This window comes from Anthonomus grandis, chromosome 8 (genome assembly GCF_022605725.1).
Source record: "Anthonomus grandis grandis chromosome 8, icAntGran1.3, whole genome shotgun sequence".
Taxonomy (NCBI): Eukaryota; Metazoa; Arthropoda; class Insecta; order Coleoptera; family Curculionidae; genus Anthonomus; species Anthonomus grandis.
Window position 1 is genome coordinate 33,439,321 of NC_065553.1, and position 18,208 is coordinate 33,457,528.

Genomic DNA, 18,208 nt, shown 5'->3' on the forward strand with positions numbered 1-18,208 from the left:
TTTGCGTATAGAAACCCGTTTTCGGAAATGTGTCACTACGCCACTACGGCCCTAAGACGCGTTTAAATTTAGAAAAAATATTAATTACCTAAATAGGATCTGATGCATTTATTTTTACCTTTTGTATATGATACCATCAGAACAATTGTTCAAAATGTCTTCCTCCAACCTCAATACACCGATTTAAACGCCGCACATGATTTCGGCGGACTACACTAAAAATTTGATCCTCGTTTTGAATGATTTCAAATACTGCTGTTATTCGTCCAATTAAGTCTAGCTCTGATTCTACTGGAGTTTCGTAGACTAAAGACTTTACATGCCCCCACAAGAAAAAATCTGGTGACGTTAAATCGGGTGACCTAGGAGGCCAAGAAATGCGCAACCTGCTCCACCTTTCGCAATCCAACGGTGCCCAAACCGCTGAGCCAAATACTCGCGTACTTATATAGCAAAGTGAGCCGGCGCTCCATCATGCTGAAACTACATTTGCTGTCTAACGTTTAGTGGAACATTTTCAAGGGGTTCTGGGAGAACTTTCTCCAAGAAGCGCAGATAAATAGGTCCTGTTAACCGTTCCGGTAGAAGGTATGCCCCAATTAAATAATCATCAACAATGCCTGCCCATACGTTGACAGACCAACGATTCTGATGTTTTCCTGAAAAAATTGCATAAGGATTTTCTTTGTCCCAAACATGGCTATTCCTACTATTAAAAATATCGTCTTTTGTGAAAGAGGCTTCGTCGGTCCACAAAACATATCGTAAAAAATTTGGTTGTGCAATGATGTGATCCAGGAGCCATCGACAAAATTAAACTCTAGGATGATAATCGGCTGCAGTCATACCTTGAACTTTCTGGAAGTGGTCAGGATGGAGTTGTTACGCGTGTAGTACCCGCCAGACAGAAGCGTTACTCGTATTCATATTTTTAGCGACGTCACGTGTGCTATTTGATGGTTCATCGGCAACTCGCTGAAGCACCTCTTCTTCCAATTTGACCGTTCTTACGGTTCGAGCAACACCAGTATCATGCATCTTGGTCTTAAACATGTCTGTCTCAGCGAGCCGCCGCCGATGAACCGCAATAAACTTTTTGTATCCAGGATGCTGTCGTTCGGGATAACGTTCATGATACAACCGCGATGCTGCTCGTGCATTGCAGTTTGTTGCTCCGTATGCCAAATGCTTATCCGCCAATTCTTGATTGGTAAAGTTTTCCATTAGCAATAAATGTTTAAAAATTGTAAGCTATAAAATTTTTAAACATGACATTAAGAATTGACATTGATTTTTTTTTGTTGATGGTAAACACAAGCACAAGAGGAAAGTCCTATGTCACTCTTGGAGTGGTGCTTGCACGAAGATATTTGTGGGAATTTATCTTGAATCGCTGCAGGTTGTATGCGTCGGGAAATATGTGAGGTGGAAGCCCGTTCCACAAAGAAGATGTTCTCCAGATGAATGAGTCCCGATACAGCGACGTCCTTGGGGTAGGCAGGTGTACTTGATGTTGATAAGCCGCAACTGCTAGTCCTTCTTGCCGGAACAGCCCTGGGTGGAATCAGGCCTGCCAGCTCAGAGGAGTACTTACCGTGATAATAACGATAGAATAAACAGAGATCAGCCACCTTTCTCCTGTGCTCCAGACTATCCAGACTCTTTGTCAGTTCTGGATTATCGATAAGACGAATAAGCTCTCTTCTGTATAGAATCTAGCAGCTTTAAACTATGCTTGGGTGCAGAGCTCCAGACATGCGAGCAATACTCGAGGGAAGGGCGTATTTGAGCCTTATAAAGAGTCAGCAGCTATTCTGGTGTGTACAGTTTTTTCGTTTTGAAAAGTACTCCGAGTTTTTTGGAAGCTGCCCTGGCGATCTCGGCAACGTGGTCATGCCAGGACACACTGTTGGTGACTTCGACTCCTAGAAGATGTAAAGATGATTTCATTGGCAAAGTTTTCCCTGCCATAATCAGCTCCGGGCCACCAAGGTTAGTCTTCATCGTAAATACTACAGCTTGCGTTTTTTTAGCGTTAAAATTGACCAGATTGTTACCGCCCCACTCCAAGATTGCTCTAATATCCCTGTTGGTTGAAGCTACTTGTTGCTGCTTAAGATTCTGAGAACTTGCGGCTGTCGTTGGTTTGGCAGACTTAAATGTGGAAATATGTGTGGTATCGTCCGCAAAGCTGTAGATTGGATTGACAGTGGTTCCTAGCAAATCGTTGATATATATCAAGAAAAGGGTGGGGGATTGAATGCATCCTTGAGCGTTACTCCAGCGTTAATGTTAAATTTGTCGGAGAGGTGTCCATCGACGGTTACTTGGATTGTTCGCTGTTCAAGAAAACTTTTGATCCAATTCAATAATGAGTTTTGTATGCCGATTGAGGAGAGCTTGGTTAGTAGTCCCTCATGCCACACTCTGTCAAATGCCTTGGAAATGTCAAGAGCGACTGAGCGGGACTTGTCGTGCTTCTCCATGACCTCCGTCCACAAGTGTGTGACGTAAGCCAGAAGATCGATGGTGGATCTAAGCTTTCGGAAGCCGTATTAATGATCGCTGATTTGTCCAGATGATTCCAGATATCTTAACAGTTGTTGGTTGACTTCTTTCTCCATAATCTTCGATATTACTGGAACTAGTGCAATCGGGCGGTAATTGGAGGGCATCGTCTTTTTACCCTTTTTGGGTACAGCTTGCACTCAAGCAGTTTTCCAGCTTGTTGAAAATGATACTAGGGCTGGAATTCCATCGGGTCCAGAAGCTATATTGGTGTCTACGCTTTTAAGAATTTTGTTTATAATTCGTTGGGGAAACGAAATTTCTCCCATCGATGAATTCACCCTTGGCAATTATGGCGGTGTTTTGCCTTGCGAGTGCAGAGTAGAATTGGACGCGAAGAGTTTACCCAGTAAGTTGGCTTTTTCCCTTGCTGTTACCGCGATAGAACCATCATCTGCTGTTAGGGGTAGCAAGGCCGAAATCCTTGACTAACGGCTTTCGATGCCGACCAGAAAGATCTTGTTCCATTTGGGCAGTTTAGCAGTTTTTGATCCTGTTGAGTTACAAACTCTCTTTGCATTCATCAATAATTCGCTTGCAGCTATTTCTGAAGGTTAAAAAGTTCCTCCGATTTTCGGTGGAAGGATGTTGACGCCATTTGCGATATGCTGCGTTTTTAGTGTTTACTGCCTTTTTGCAATTCAGGTTAAACCATTGCTTGTTGTTTGATCCGCATTTAGTAGAAAAAGGGATATAAGCTTCCATTCCTGCCAAGATCGTCTTTGTAATTTGGTTTGCACATTCTGAGATGTTATTGGTTCTAAAGCAGACTTCTTTCCAAGGGAATGAGCGATAAAATTCCCGAAGATGGTTCCACTCTGCTGATTTATAGTGCCATACCTTCCACGGTATCGGAGGATCCTGCGTTTTAACATCCAACTGGCAAGAGACTGTTATCAATTTGTGGTCCGATGTTCCTAGGGGGGCCTGTACTGATACAGTGTATGAGTCAGGGTCTAAAGCCAAGACCAGATCTAGGAGACTCGCAAAATCGCCGTCTCGATCAGGGATTCTGGTAGGTTCCTCCACAAGCTGTGTAAGCCCGCATATGGTGGCAAATAGCTCAGCTTCTCGTCCTTCATCGTCGTACTTGTTGCAGAAGCGCAGCCAGTTGATATTGTGAACGTTAAAATCACCCATGACGATGATTTCTGCGCTTGGGTAGTCAATTTGCAGTTGGTTAATGCAATCAACCAGGTTCAAAAAGAGCCGCCTATATTGGGTGTCGCTTGGTGGTCGGTAGATGCAGCAGATAAATTTCGTGAATAAGCGTTGATTTTAAACAATTGTTGTTATGGTATCATGTACAAAAGGTAAAAATAAATGCAGCAGATCCTATTTAGGTAATTAATGTTTTTTATAAATTTTAACGCGTCTTAGAGCCGTAGTGGCGTAGTGATGCATTTCCGGACTGGGGTTCCTATACTCGAATGGATTCTTCTGTTGCACTGAACAACCCCCAGAAGTTTGATCTCATAGTTCTGAAACACCCTGTATAGAGATCTTTATATAATTTGGTACGCGTCTTATTAAATAATGCTAAAATTTAGCCTCAAAAATTAAATAGGATAATTTTTATTATTTTTCAAAATAGCACAAAATGATATCAAAATTTAATAATAAAAGATAAAACGTTTATAAATAAGGCTTTAAGAAAATAAATAATAAACGTGGAGGTCAAAGATGCGCTCAGAATTGAATGAAACAAATTAGAGAGTTTTTAATTAAATTTTTATAATTGAATGGTAGAAAAGTAGAAAAAAATACTGTAATATTTAAACTTTTTTTATGATTTTTTAATTTTTAATAAAATATGAAAATCTTAAGACAGAACTAAATATAGAAAATTTTGGAATGTTTCGCAGTTAGATGTTTTGAATTAACAGCCTTTTGATGTGAAAAAAAGTCGACAAAATTAAATGGACAAATTTAGTTTTATAATAAGGAAAACTGTGTGCTTATAATTTAAAAAAACAGAATAGATTTGAATTAATTAATATAAAAAATATTTTTCTTTGGTAAATTATAATAAGAGATATTTTGAAAAATTAAATATATAATTGATTACTAAAATACCCTTTAGTTTAAGTTTTTAAAAAACGAATAAAATACCAATTAAAAACAATTTTTAATATTACTACTTAATAGTAGGAAGTATTTAAAATATTAACGATGTTTTAATCTTAGTCAAACGCATACACAAACAAAATCTTTTTTCAAGAATTCTTTTATATATTTTATGCCTTAGCCTAACTTTTTTACTTACCCTGGTGGTTTTGTAGGCATCGGATCTTTTCTGAAAGAGTAAAACTGTTTTAGAGAGAATATATGTACATTCAATGCCTAGAACTAACAACAAATATTTTTAATCATTATTATTGTAATATTTTTGTATTGGTTATTCAAAGGTCTTATAATATCATTTATTTAAAATTATTTTTGAAACTAAAAAAACAACAAAAAAAAATTATTTTTTTTTACATTTCTTCTGTTCAGACATTCTGTTCTTTATAAATCATAATAAATATCTTTTTAAATTAAATATTAATACTACTTAATTACGAAATTTTGATTCTTTTATCATAAAAGGCAATTTAATAAATAAATATAGGATACAAATGTACTCACGGTGGCTCTGTCATTGCTACCGCATAGTCAGCATAGAAACACAATACCGAAAGCAGTATTAACTTGGAAGAATACATGTTTTGACTGTTGTGATACCAGATATATTTTAGGTCAGAAATTTCCATGCTTTTAAACGATTTTCTCTTGACGCTTGATGGATTTTAATGCTCTTATCAAAATTGTTTTTTTTTAATCATATTATAGAAATCAATTCATGCATTTTTTAATTTCAAATTCACGTTTAACTGTCGTTACCCCAATTTAATTTTACAGTTATAGGCGACTGTAATTTAACTATAAAATTTCTAATTAAAAATTATCAAAATGGATTCAAGTTGGTTCTTGGAATGTGAATATTTTAAATATTTCTTCTTATTATTGATCTTTAACAACTATACAAAAAGTTAACTAAAAGCATATTTAAACTTATATAATACCCGTATTACTCATATAAGCAGAGCTATTAAGATTAAAAACATTCAAAGTATGTACATACAGGGTGTTTCAAAATTCACTACATATATTTTAAGGGCATATTCCTGAGGTCAAAATAAGACTTTTTTTTCTATAAATATGGGTCCTAAAATGCACCCCCTTCAAGCTACAGCCATCGCAAGAAGTGTAAAAAAAATCGAGTTTTTAAAACTATGTCTACAGTTTTGCATGAAATTTAGCGAAATTTGGAATACCTCCGTTATTTTACAATGTAGTTCACGCATCTAAACCTAAAATGGTATTTTTGCCAATGGTAATTGTAAAGTATCGGTAAATATACATGGTGATATACACTAATATAAACTTAAATAATATGCTAAATTAATTTATTCTTTTTACTTTTATTTAACTAATCATGGGAGTAATGCTTGTTTTAGTTACATTGGGTAAATCATATATAAAATAGAAAAAAATAATTTTTATACTATAGATGAATGCTGTTATAGACTATCATAACGAACTGAGCAATTATGCCAATGTTATAACCTCAGATATTAGTCCGATTGAGTATTATTCTGATGAAAATGATCTACTGAACTTCATTCATATAAACATTCGCAGCGCTGGTAAAAACTTTGAAGAGTTTTTGGTATTTGTTGAAAGCCTGGGTTGCACCTTTGATATCATTTTATTAACCGAAACTTGGAAAATTACCTGCTTGGATATTTTAAAAAAATTTTAAATTATGAGGTATTTTATTCTGAAGGAAGGTTTAATCAAAACGATGGAGTGCTTGTCTATGTCAGAAAGGGTATATTGGTGGAAAATGTTGTTAATATCAAATATAATGAAGTAACTTTTACACATCTTAATTTTAAATTTAAGGAAAACAAATATCAAATATTTGCTCTATATAAATCACCTGCATCGGATACCACTGCTTTCTTAAATGACCTAAACCACTTATTATTGCAATACAAAAATAATGAAGCCATTTGTATTTTTGGGGGAGATATAAACTTAAATTTGCTTAGCGAAAATGTAACAATAAATAACTATAAAAATATTTTAACTGAAAATGGTTTTCTTAGTTATATAAATAGACCTACTAGAGTAACATTAAATTGTGAATCCTGTATTGACCACTTTTTTATCTACTGTCTCAACAAAATAAAAAATAAATTGACCTTTTTACCATTTATACTAAAGAGTGATGTAACGGATCATTTTCCTATTGCACTGAAACTACAGAAAATTGATAACAATTCAAAAAAATCATGCGATAAAACTTTTGTTATATCTATAGACTATAATGAATTAAATAAAACTCTGGAAGAGGCAAACTGGGAAGTTGTTTACGATAAAGACCAAAGCGAGGAGGCATATGAACTTTTTCAAAACATAATAAAAAATGCTATACAATTGGCAAGTACAAAGGTAAATTTTACATCAAAAAATAAGAAACTAAAACCCTGGATCACATCTGGTTTAATTAATTCCATCCGACACCGAGACAAATTAAAAATATCTTATCTAAAAAATAAAAATAATATAACTCTGTTGAATGAGTATAAGAGTTACCGTAATATTTTAAATATGCTAATAAAACAAACAAAAAACTCGTACTTTCAAAAAAAATTTAATGAAACTAAACAAAATCCTAAAAAAATGTGGAAAATTATAAATGAGGAACTGAATACTAATCAAAATATGAATAAAAACAAAATATCACTTAGATGTGAAAATAACACGATTCAATCTGATAAAAAAGATGTAGCAAATATTTTTAATACATTTTTTATAAACGTAGGAAAAACAATGTCAAGTAAATTAAATTGTAATAAAAAAAATAAGTTTTCCCGCTTAAATTGTACCACTATGTTTTTAACGCCTATTACTGAGGATGAAGTTCTTAAAAATATAAATGCTCTAAAAAACTATTCTGCACCGGGGTTAGATGGATTAAAGAGTACCTTACTTAAGCAAATACGGAATAATATTGCAAAACCCTTAACCCATGTTTTTAATTGTATTATTTTAACAGGAATAATTCCGAATGAATTAAAGAAGTCAGTGGTTGTTCCGATATATAAGGGAAATGACGTGTGTTCTCCAGGCAACTATCGCCCAATATCACTTATTAGTAATATAGCAAAAATACTTGAAGCTTGTATACGCATTAGGTTTTCAAAACACTTACAGAAAAACAACATTTTATCTCCCAACCAATATGGTTTTAGAGAGGGTAAGTCAACCGAAGAGGCACTATTTGAGGTAACAAATTATATTTGTAAAACTATTGAAAAAAATCAAAAACCGTTAGCTATATTTTTAGATTTGGCTAAAGCCTTCGACTCGGTATCACACAATATTCTACTTGATAAATTAGACGGCTACGGGATAAGGGGATTAAGCTGGACTCTTATAAAAAATTATCTTACTGAAAGAAAGCAATGTGTTAGGGTGGAGGATGAGTATAGTGTTTTTGAAACAATAAATTGTGGTGTTTCACAAGGTACTGTACTGGGGCCTCTTCTATTCACCCTCTATATCAATGAACTTCTTTTTCTTAGTACATCTGGAAAACTTGTATCATACGCGGACGACACTGTTTTGTTGGTAAAGGGTGATAACTGGGCGAATGCTGTGGAGAGAGCAACTTCAGATTTTGCAATGGTTCGTCGGTGGCTGGAAGAAAATCGTTTAGCAGTAAATATTGAAAAAACAAAATTTATGAGTTTTAGCATTCTCGATAACCATCAAATTAATACAGATGTACTAAAAATACACACATATCAGTGCATATTAAAGGAGAAGCCATGTGCTTGCATGGAAACCTTAAGTAGGACTCCATGTATAAAGTATTTGGGTATTTTTATCGATCAAAATATTAAATGGAAAAAACATATAGAAAGTATTAATATAAAAATTCGTAAACTAATTTTTAAATTTTATCATCTTAGAAATTGTATGCCTCTCCACATTTTAAAAATGTTATATACATCCTTGGCTGAATCAGTCATTAGATATGGAATATCAATATAGGGAGGATCATTTGCCAGTACCATAAATATTTTAAACATTACTCAAAAATACCTTTTACGAGTAATTTTAAGAAAACATCCCAGATACTCCTCAAACCGTTTATACCAAGAAGCGCGCGTTTTTACAATACAGCAAATGTATGCTAAGTCAGTGCTAATATTTGTCTATAAATATCCTGATTTGCGGCGACAGATAGAGAACTTGGGTTGCTATACTAGAAGCCAAGCAGTGCATTCTGTTAGTGTGCCTTTTCTGACAAGAGCGACTACTCAAAGGTTTTTAACATACTTTGGTCCAAAATTTTTTAACCTTCTTCCAAGTAGTATTAGAGAAGTTCGAAATATACATATGTTTAGTAGAGAAATAAATAGGTTGCTTCATGAAAACTTTGAAGTTTTTGCTACGGTGCTGCGTAGATAATTATTTATTTGCAAATTAAATATAGGGTATATGCAGTTTTATCAGTATATTTGTGGTTAAGATCTGTTATTCTGACTAGGGCGATTTAAATCATTAGTTCATTAAATCATTATTTTGGTTCATTCTTTGGTTTTAATATAGTTAGTATATAGTATATTGGTATATTTGGTATATAGTATATAACTTTAAGTGAATTGTGAATTATATATATTATCTTCTTAATTACTTTTGTTTTGTACACACACAGATTCTAATCTAGGTGTACATCTATTTATACTTTTGTGAGTTTTGTAAAATTATTGTTTATTATAATTATTGATATTATTGATTGATAATAAATTTTAGGCGGTCTATTGACTCTTTATCTTAGAAAAGGCGTAAAACTAAATTTAAGGGGTAAACTGAGGGGGTGCACACTTTTGACGGCCAAAATCTTATGTGTACATACATTTTTTTTTAAATTAAGCTTCACCAAAAAATAGACCATACAAAAATTAAAATTTTTGGTTTGTTGCATTTTTTCATACGACTATTAGTTTTTGAGAAAATCGCCGATGAATAAAAGGATAGCAATATCGTAAATTAAAAATCAAAGAAAAAATTTAGGAAGTAAGCTGTGTTTCGCAATTGTTGACATTTTTATTTTTGAGGTTTTAGTAGTAGGCTGTCAGTATTTGTTTTAGACATTTTTTAACTTGCTTGACATTTGGTGTAAAATAAATTTACTGTCATTGTTGACTTTGTTTAATTCCAGTAGTTTACTTCCCGTTTTAGATTTAAAGTGTAGTTTTTATTCCCATGTTTTATTTCTAAACGCTAACATTGCTAAAATGGAAAATGAACGTTATTCATTCGAACATCTTGCAGACATCTATTTTGTTTATGGTCTTGCTGATGGTAACGCGTATGAAGCTCAAAGATTGTATCAGTTAGGCCTACCGCACACTGGCAACTTTAGATAGGCAACTTATTAATCATAAAAATAGAACACAATAATATTTTTGATCTGCCGCACACAGGTGATTATTTAGTTGCGGCAACTACAAAATTCCAACCTGTTGGATTCTTTGAGAGACGAAACAGTTGCTGATAAAATAGAACAAGCTTGTTTTAAACGGGATCGCGCTCACTGGTGATTTGCTTTGAAAAAAGTTGCTTTGTAGTTAATATTTGTCGATAAGCCGGCAAATTACAACAAAAATGGCTGCTGTAGATGTTGAATTGTTTATTACTGAAGTCGAAAAACGACCAGCATTATACAATACGAAACAAAAAGAATATTCAGATAAAAATCTAAAGAAAAAATTATGGACTGAATTATGTGAAAAATTCATTGAGAATTGGAATGAACTTGGGGATAAGGAAAAGAATGAAAAAGGTAAGTTTTACCAAATTATTTTATGTTTATCAAGTCACAGATTCAACATACCTACAGAATTATTCAAACATATACAGGGTGTTTTTTAAATTTGGGGTTTACATTTTAACACTATATAGAATGTAAGAAAATAAAAACTTCTATAAGAATAAAATTTTGTCCAAAAAGGTCTTGATTCTGAGATACAGGGTGTAAAAATTTTTCATTTTGCTAGGAGACTAAGCAATTTAGGTCATCTGTTTATAGGAACTTTTGTTCTTATTTTGACCTACAAAATGTCGTTTTTAAAGCACAAATTATAAAAGTTTTTTTTTTAACAATCGATTTCTCGGTTATGAATGAAAAAACATGTTAAATAAAAATGGCCTAAAAAATTACAAATTTTTGTTCTGCCAAATAATAAAAATATTCATTGCATTTAAATAAAAAATAAAGTTTTTTATAATCACATTTTTTATCATCGAAATTGCTTTCCTCCAAAATACAGTGTGTTTAAGTTAGCAAAATGTAAAACGTGAAGACCCTGTATCTCAGAAACAAGACAATTTAAGACAAAATTTTATTCTTATAAAAGTTCTTATTTTCTTGCGTTCTATATACTTAGTGTTAAAAGAAAAACCTCAACTTAAAAAACACCCTGTATATTCACAAAAGACCAGAACATAAATTTTTAAATCTTATCATATTGCCAAGGAACAGACCCTTGAGGAGAAATAAAGTAATTTGCAATATAATCTCTAACTGTGACATGACTCTCTCTCTGACATTCATAAAAGGTGTCTTCAAAATTTAGTCCATCAAGTTTTCTCACACAATTGTGTAAAATATAGCATGCTTTTGTAATGGAGTCGCTAAATTCAACTTGGGTATCTAGAGGCCTGTGGAGTATACGCCACTTGTTGGCTAAAATTCCAAATTTACATTCTATCATTCTACGTGCCCTCGAAAGTCTATAATTAAAGATTCGTTGTTCTACGGTTAAATTTCTGCTTGGATATGGCCTCAAAACGAATTTTGAGAGAGCAAAAGCTTCATCTCCCACGAGCACAAACGGCATAGCTTTTTCATTTTCATCATTAGGAAGATTTTTTTCATTCGGAATATTTAATTTTTTCTTGTCAAGCAAATGCGAAAATGCCGATTGTTTAAATATGTTGGAATCACTTGTCGATCCATAGGATCCTACTTCAACATATATAAAATTATAATTGGAATCTGCAATGCCTAGAAGAACAGTAGAAAAGAAAGATTTATAGTTAAAAAATTCGGACCCAGATTTATCAGGTCTTTTTATTCTAATATGTTTCCCGTCTACTGCTCCGATGCAATTGGGAAATTGTGTTTTCTCATTAAACTCATTGGAAACTCTTATCCAGTCATCATGATCCGGTTTTGGCATATAGAGTGGCACCAAACATTCCCAAAGTTTTTCACATGTGTCTTTTACAATTTTTCGTATCGTTGTAATTCCAAGTAAATATTCATAATGTAGTGATGCAAAGCTATTTCCCGTTGCTAAATACCTAAAAAAAAATTGTCTAATATACATCATGTTTTATACATCATATCATATACATAATGTTTTTTTAGGTAACGAGTTACAAAAAAGATGGAAAAATCTTAGGACATGTTTTAAAAGAGAGTACGATGCTCAAAAGAATATTGCCTCTGGTTCTGGGGCTAAAAAGAGAAGGAAATATCTTTACTTTGAGCAGCTTTTATTTCTGCGGGATTCTATAGAAAGCAGAATTAGTTACAACAGTCTCGAACAAGGTACTGATGATGTGGAAGATAACACAGAAACCAGAGAGGAAGAATCAGAAGCTAGTGAAGCTACGCAACTTCGTACTGGTGCCAAGACTGACTATTCTAGAAAGAAAATTTACCAAAAGAAAACTCATCAGAAAACATATGAGGAATCTATGCTTCAGATTTTGACGGGAAAAAAAGGATACAGAGAATGAAATTGACGAAGATAAATATTTTCTTTTGTCTCTACACCCTTCATTAAAAAAATTTAATGAAGACCAAAAATTTATTGCACGAACGGAAATCCTGAATGTGATAAGACGCGTTCGTATGTCGGGAAGCGGCCAAAATCAAATTCCCCATGAAGCAAATGCTTTGCATCACCAAAATACTGCCAAAAGTCTTGCTGTAAATATTCCTGCAACTAGTGCAGAAGGATCACATTATGGAGATGATAGAAATAGTTCTTTGCACTCGCCAACATATTCCTACCACCAAGAAGGTTATAACAATGTTATACAAAGCAGCAATCGCAATCCAAGCTATACTGCAGCACAATATATTTCAGACTTTTCCGCAGGACAGGTACAGGTTTATGCAAATACGTCCCAACAGCAAATTGATGATGAGTCAGAAATGTCGTCTCTACTTGAATTACATTAAATGCATATAATACTAATATATTTCTTCGTAATAAATATTTTTCGATAAAATGAGTTTTTTTCTTACCTTAGAGTTACGGCCAATCTTTCCTGTGGCGGCACAGCCATTTGTAATTGTGTATTCTGGTATGAAATATGAGCACCTATCAACACCAGAAGCTCATCAAAGCTTCGTATACTCATACGGAAATAATTAAAAAATGTATTTGGATGTTCCCTCAAAGTGCTGAACAATTTATAAAATTGCCCATCTAGAAGTCTTTTACTTATCAGAAGATGGACCCAAAATTTTCGCTTTTCTTTTTGACGACGTTTTTTTAAAATCAAAGCACAAACGCACGCTGTTTCTAGGAAATCCATTTTGACTGAGGTTGCGGAGCAACTATTCAGTCATCATTGGGCGTTGTAAATAGATTTGCAATAATTTTTAGTGACTAAACTATTTAATCGCCGAGATTAAAAAGTTGCCAGTGTGCGGTAGGCCTTAAGGTTTCCTAATCGCCGACTCCCGAATGTACGAACATTTTCAGAGTCACATTGGCATCTTAGGAAATACGATAAATTTCGGACCCCCAGAAACGATGCAGGCAGACCGCAACAAGCACGAAAGCGAGTGGCAGAGGAGCAAATTTTGAATGCCATCGACGACGATCCTGGCCTAAGCACCCGACAAATAGCTCGGAATTTGGATGTTTCTCATGCAACTGTCTGGCGGGTTTTGCACGAAAATAGCTTGTATCCATACCATATTCAAAGAGTTCAAGCTTTGCTACCTCAAGATTTCCCAAGGCGCTTACAGTTTGCAAGGTGGTTACTTCAGAGATACGCGAGAGATAATTTTTTATCAAGTATTCTATTCACAGACGAAGCTCATTTTTCGCAGGAAGGGGTGGTGAATTTTCACAATGTGCATGTTTGGGCAGCAGAGAATCCGCACGAAATTAGGCAATCTCACCACCAGGAGCACTTTAGCCTTAATGTATGGGCAGGTTTAGTGGGAGATGAGTTAATTGGTCCTTTCTTTTTTCCTAGAATTTTAGTTGGAGACACTTATTTAGACTTTCTACAACACCATTTAAATGGTTTACTAGACAATGTACCTTTAAATGTGCGAGCGAACATGTGGTTTATGCATGACGGTGCCCCCCCTCATTTCCGTATAACAGTGCATGACTATTTGAACTTTGTGTTTCCTGAGAGATGGATTCAATATATAGTAGTTCAATAATAGACATATAAATAAGGGGAGACAACACGTTTCATTCATAAATTCGGTTTGTTGACGATCATGTTGACATGTCTTTATGCTTTAACGTAAGCGGAACAGAGACAGAGAAGAGAGAGACCGCCAGAAAACTGTCAACATCGCATCAAACGAGTCACGTATCTACGAGTGCAATCAGATGCGCCCGCCATATGAGCCGGCGATATTGGCTTCTCCGTCTGTCACTAATAAAAGGAGAAAGACGTAATGACATCATCTGGCAGTCCAAAAATATTTCATATCAGTCGGCTATATTTCGTCGGCGTCGCCCAGTGGCGTAACCGTTAAAAAAATTAAAAATTGGTGTAATCAAAAATATTTATATTAAAATATTATTAGCGATGGTAAAGATTGTAGATATCTTTTTCTTATTTAAGTACATACGAAACATTAAAAAAAATTACGTATATTACCCGGTTGGTTATAATACATAGATACATACATAATTATTATATTCTTAAAAATGTTTAGTTTATTGAAGCCTTTTTGTATCTTTAATATTTTGGATATTTATTAACAAAAACATGCCACTTGCCATTACCATTTTGTTATTTGTTGTATTTTTAGTTTAATGGGTTTTTTGTTAAAAATCTGTCATTATATGGTAGATTTTTACGATTACAAAAAAAAATAGCTACGGCAATTATATTTGATTGCTATAAAGACGGAATCTTAATAGATGCTTTGTTATGAAAATTAGACGTTCAATTACATACATATTTACATATCTCATCACGTGACATGCGATATAACATTTAAAGCTATTCGTTTAAAGGCGTCTAAAAGTTATTACTAATAAGATTTTATTATTATAGGTCAGAATATCTTTAAGATCCAAACCGGAATATAAAAAAATAAAATACAATTTGTACTGTAACATTTTATTTTCTACTTAAAATATACAAATTATGAAGCACGTATAAACGAAAATATAAATGTAGGCAACTTACTAAAAGAAAAAGAAATTATTTATATATGTACATACATATTATATTATTAATAGAAAATTAGTTCTATGTTACAATCATAAAATATGTTTGCATATCTTTAAGAGTTAACGCTCGGGTGATACATTTTAAGTACTACATATTTAATTATGCATAAATTGTAACTATATAAACAATTCTCAGAAAAAAAACTTAGTTTTTCCTGGAATATTTATTTTTTTAAATTTGTTTTTTTAATAGACTTTTTTCTTGTTCAAAATTTTTACAAAAATAGCTTTCATATATACCGATTTTAAATTAAAGTTGAAATATCGGCAGTTTAAAAGAAACTGGGAGTTTTCTTTATCGTGAACCCGTTAATCTCGACAAATATTTAAGTCATAGAATGCTATTACCTATATCTAACTATTAACATTATTATAAAAAAAATGTTCTAGATGCATATCTCCATATCTACAAAACCGAAGTTAAATAATAATAATAATAAATGTCATATATTACATAAAATGCACAAAGATAATTTACATTAATTTTATAAACCACAAAAGGTAGGTAGGTAGGTAAGGTAGGGCGTAGTCTAGCTGTCTAGCTAGAATAGCTACTCTACTGAACCCAACATATCCGGTTATAAAGTTTATTAAACAATAATTGTTAGTTACTTTAGTGCAGATTCATAGTTAAAAACTAATTAAAAAAAACTATAACGCCTAAACTAAAAAATAGTAAATTACAACAAAAATAATTAAAAGAAAAACATATGTAAGTTGGTAATAATAATACAAAGTCTACATTAAAGTTATTAAATATTTCTTAAACTATTTTTTAAATGTTTGTACATTAAGAGCTGTTAGCTCAATTGGTAAAGAGTTATAAATTTTGATATCATTATATGTAAATGATCTCTGAAATATGGCAGTCCAATGGTAAGGCATGCTGATGAGTAATGGCATGATACATGAAAAAGCCGGGTTAAACAAAAATTTAAAAAGATATTTTACATATTTTTGTAATCCAAATATACTTTGAGAGCAACTATTTTGTATATTTTGTATGCGGTTTCTATCAATAATATCTAACCTCTGCATCTAAGACAATACTCAAGTTTTTTGCAAAATCAACTTTAGGTATATTTAAGTTAATTTTAATTTACAATATAATATGTACTTAGTTTTAAGAAAGTCTTTTTTAGGACCGAAAATCACAGGTATTGCTCAGAAGATTGTTTTAATAAATTAATATCATGATTTATGATGAACGAAACACCCTGTATATATGAACTATATATAATTTATTCATTTCTGAATAGTATGATCTTGGTATTTAAGCTTCTGGTTCTATTGGTTATAGTTAAATCTAACTGTTTATTAGCTTCATAAAAGATTCTAATATTAAAATACGATTTTAAAATAAGCTTAGAAACATGGATAGGATGTTCTGATAATATTTCATCATCATATATATGATCACCGAACGTTTGAAAAATTGAAATAGGTAATATATTTAATGTTTTTATTATTAACACTTGCAGCAAATTGTTGTTATTTTTATTTAATATGCCATACGTCTTATTTAAGAATCTAAAGAATTTTTCAGCTTCCTTGCAAATATCAATTACCCACTTGGAAGCTTTTCTCAGGTTTCCATACGTTTTCCTTTTTTGTAAAAATGACAAAGTTTCTTCATTAGTTTCCAATGCTTCAATGCACTTGGAACAATTTAAAATTTTGACTAGCCCTTTTACTACAAAGCCTGATATATAGGAAACAATGTCTTCTGTATAAACAGTGAGGTCCCAAGCATTAGTTGTTATATAGTTGTTTTTAATATCTTCATTAACTTTATTTAGGAAAATTTTAAACGCAGAAGACTCTTCGAAATTCCCTTCCGATTCACTAAAAAGTTTAGGATGTGATCCACATGTTAAAATCGGGATTGAATCAAGATCTACTGCATTGCCTGATTTAGGGGCTCTAATTTCTGAATGTATCAATAGCCTTTTATAGGCAGCTTCGAACTGCCTTGCTGTTGGGTTGTCATTATGTCCACCTTTGCTACGTATTGCTCCAAAGAATAACTCTAAATGGTCTTGAGAGATTTTATACGTTAAAATATATTTTAACAGTTTTTTTTCTTTTACTAAATAAAAATACATTTTTTGCAGGCTTTCAATACAAATTAAAAATCCTAAAAATCCAGTTTTTTTATTTGACTTTATAAGTGGTTTACCATTTAAACTCAATTTAATAATGTAATTTTTAACATTATTGAGGTATTCATATATAAAAGTTTCATTATTAGTTGATAATGGCTTTTTAAAAGAGTATTTTGCAAAAACGTTGCGAGAATTAAATATATCAAATAGATTGTTAAAGGTTAATAAAAAATTAGATGTTGGACCTGACTCTTTAAAATCAAAATCTTTTAAGTCTTCTCTTAAAAATGTTAATGCATCACTGACACTCTTACTAAAAGTTTGCACTGCAAGTCTAACTTTCATTTTTTCTCTTTCCCATTGTAAATGCCTTAATTTTACTTTTGTTGCAGCATGCAAACCTTCTACATGTTGTTTATTTACCAACTTGACTATATATTCCCATTTTATAACATTTTTGCCACCATCTGTAAGTTCTCCCTTACTTGCTAAACAATTTCTCACCAGCTTTATCATGTGGCAGGGGTCAAGAAATATAAAAATAGGTTCGTTTGTTACAGGATGGGAAAACATAGTTTGTAAATTTAAAGGATTAGCAAATTTAGCACCTAAATGTTCACACATTGAAATATTTGCCGGGGCTCCATCAAAAGTTAAAGATGTAACAGTAACAGCACTCCTATTTACAAATTCCAAACAATTTGTTACTAGCTACTTGGTTTATTTGCTACTTGGATTAGTATTATCTTCGACAGCATTGGAAAAAGTTTCCCAATCAGCACTAAAAATTAAAATATTTATATAAAATAGCCTTAAGCTAGAAATAGTACTTACGCATTGGATTCAGAAAACTTTTTTGGAGGTGTCTCCATAACACTGGAATCGGAGCTAAAAATCATATTTCATGTTTAATAATTGTTCGGGACAGTATTATTTTCCCCTAATTTCATAATTAGTTTA

The 18,208-nt window shown here is 32.6% G+C and overlaps 2 protein-coding genes across 3 annotated transcripts in view; one reads left to right on the forward strand and one right to left on the reverse strand.

Annotated features, from left to right (window-relative positions):
* LOC126739058 (uncharacterized) overlaps positions 1-5,334 on the reverse strand; it is a 117,846-nt gene extending 112,512 nt beyond the window's left edge. For both annotated transcript variants that reach the window (XM_050444580.1, XM_050444581.1), the window contains exons 1-2: positions 5,197-5,334; positions 4,835-4,864 (exon numbers count right to left, since the gene is read on the reverse strand). In XM_050444580.1, coding sequence (XP_050300537.1) covers positions 4,835-4,864; positions 5,197-5,321 — 155 coding nt within the window. In that variant the 5' untranslated portion in view covers positions 5,322-5,334. The remainder of the gene's footprint in view (positions 1-4,834; positions 4,865-5,196) is intronic.
* Positions 1-18,208, forward strand: part of LOC126739042 (adenylate cyclase type 3) — a 1,002,544-nt gene that overhangs the window by 403,126 nt on the left and 581,210 nt on the right. The window lies entirely within an intron of this gene.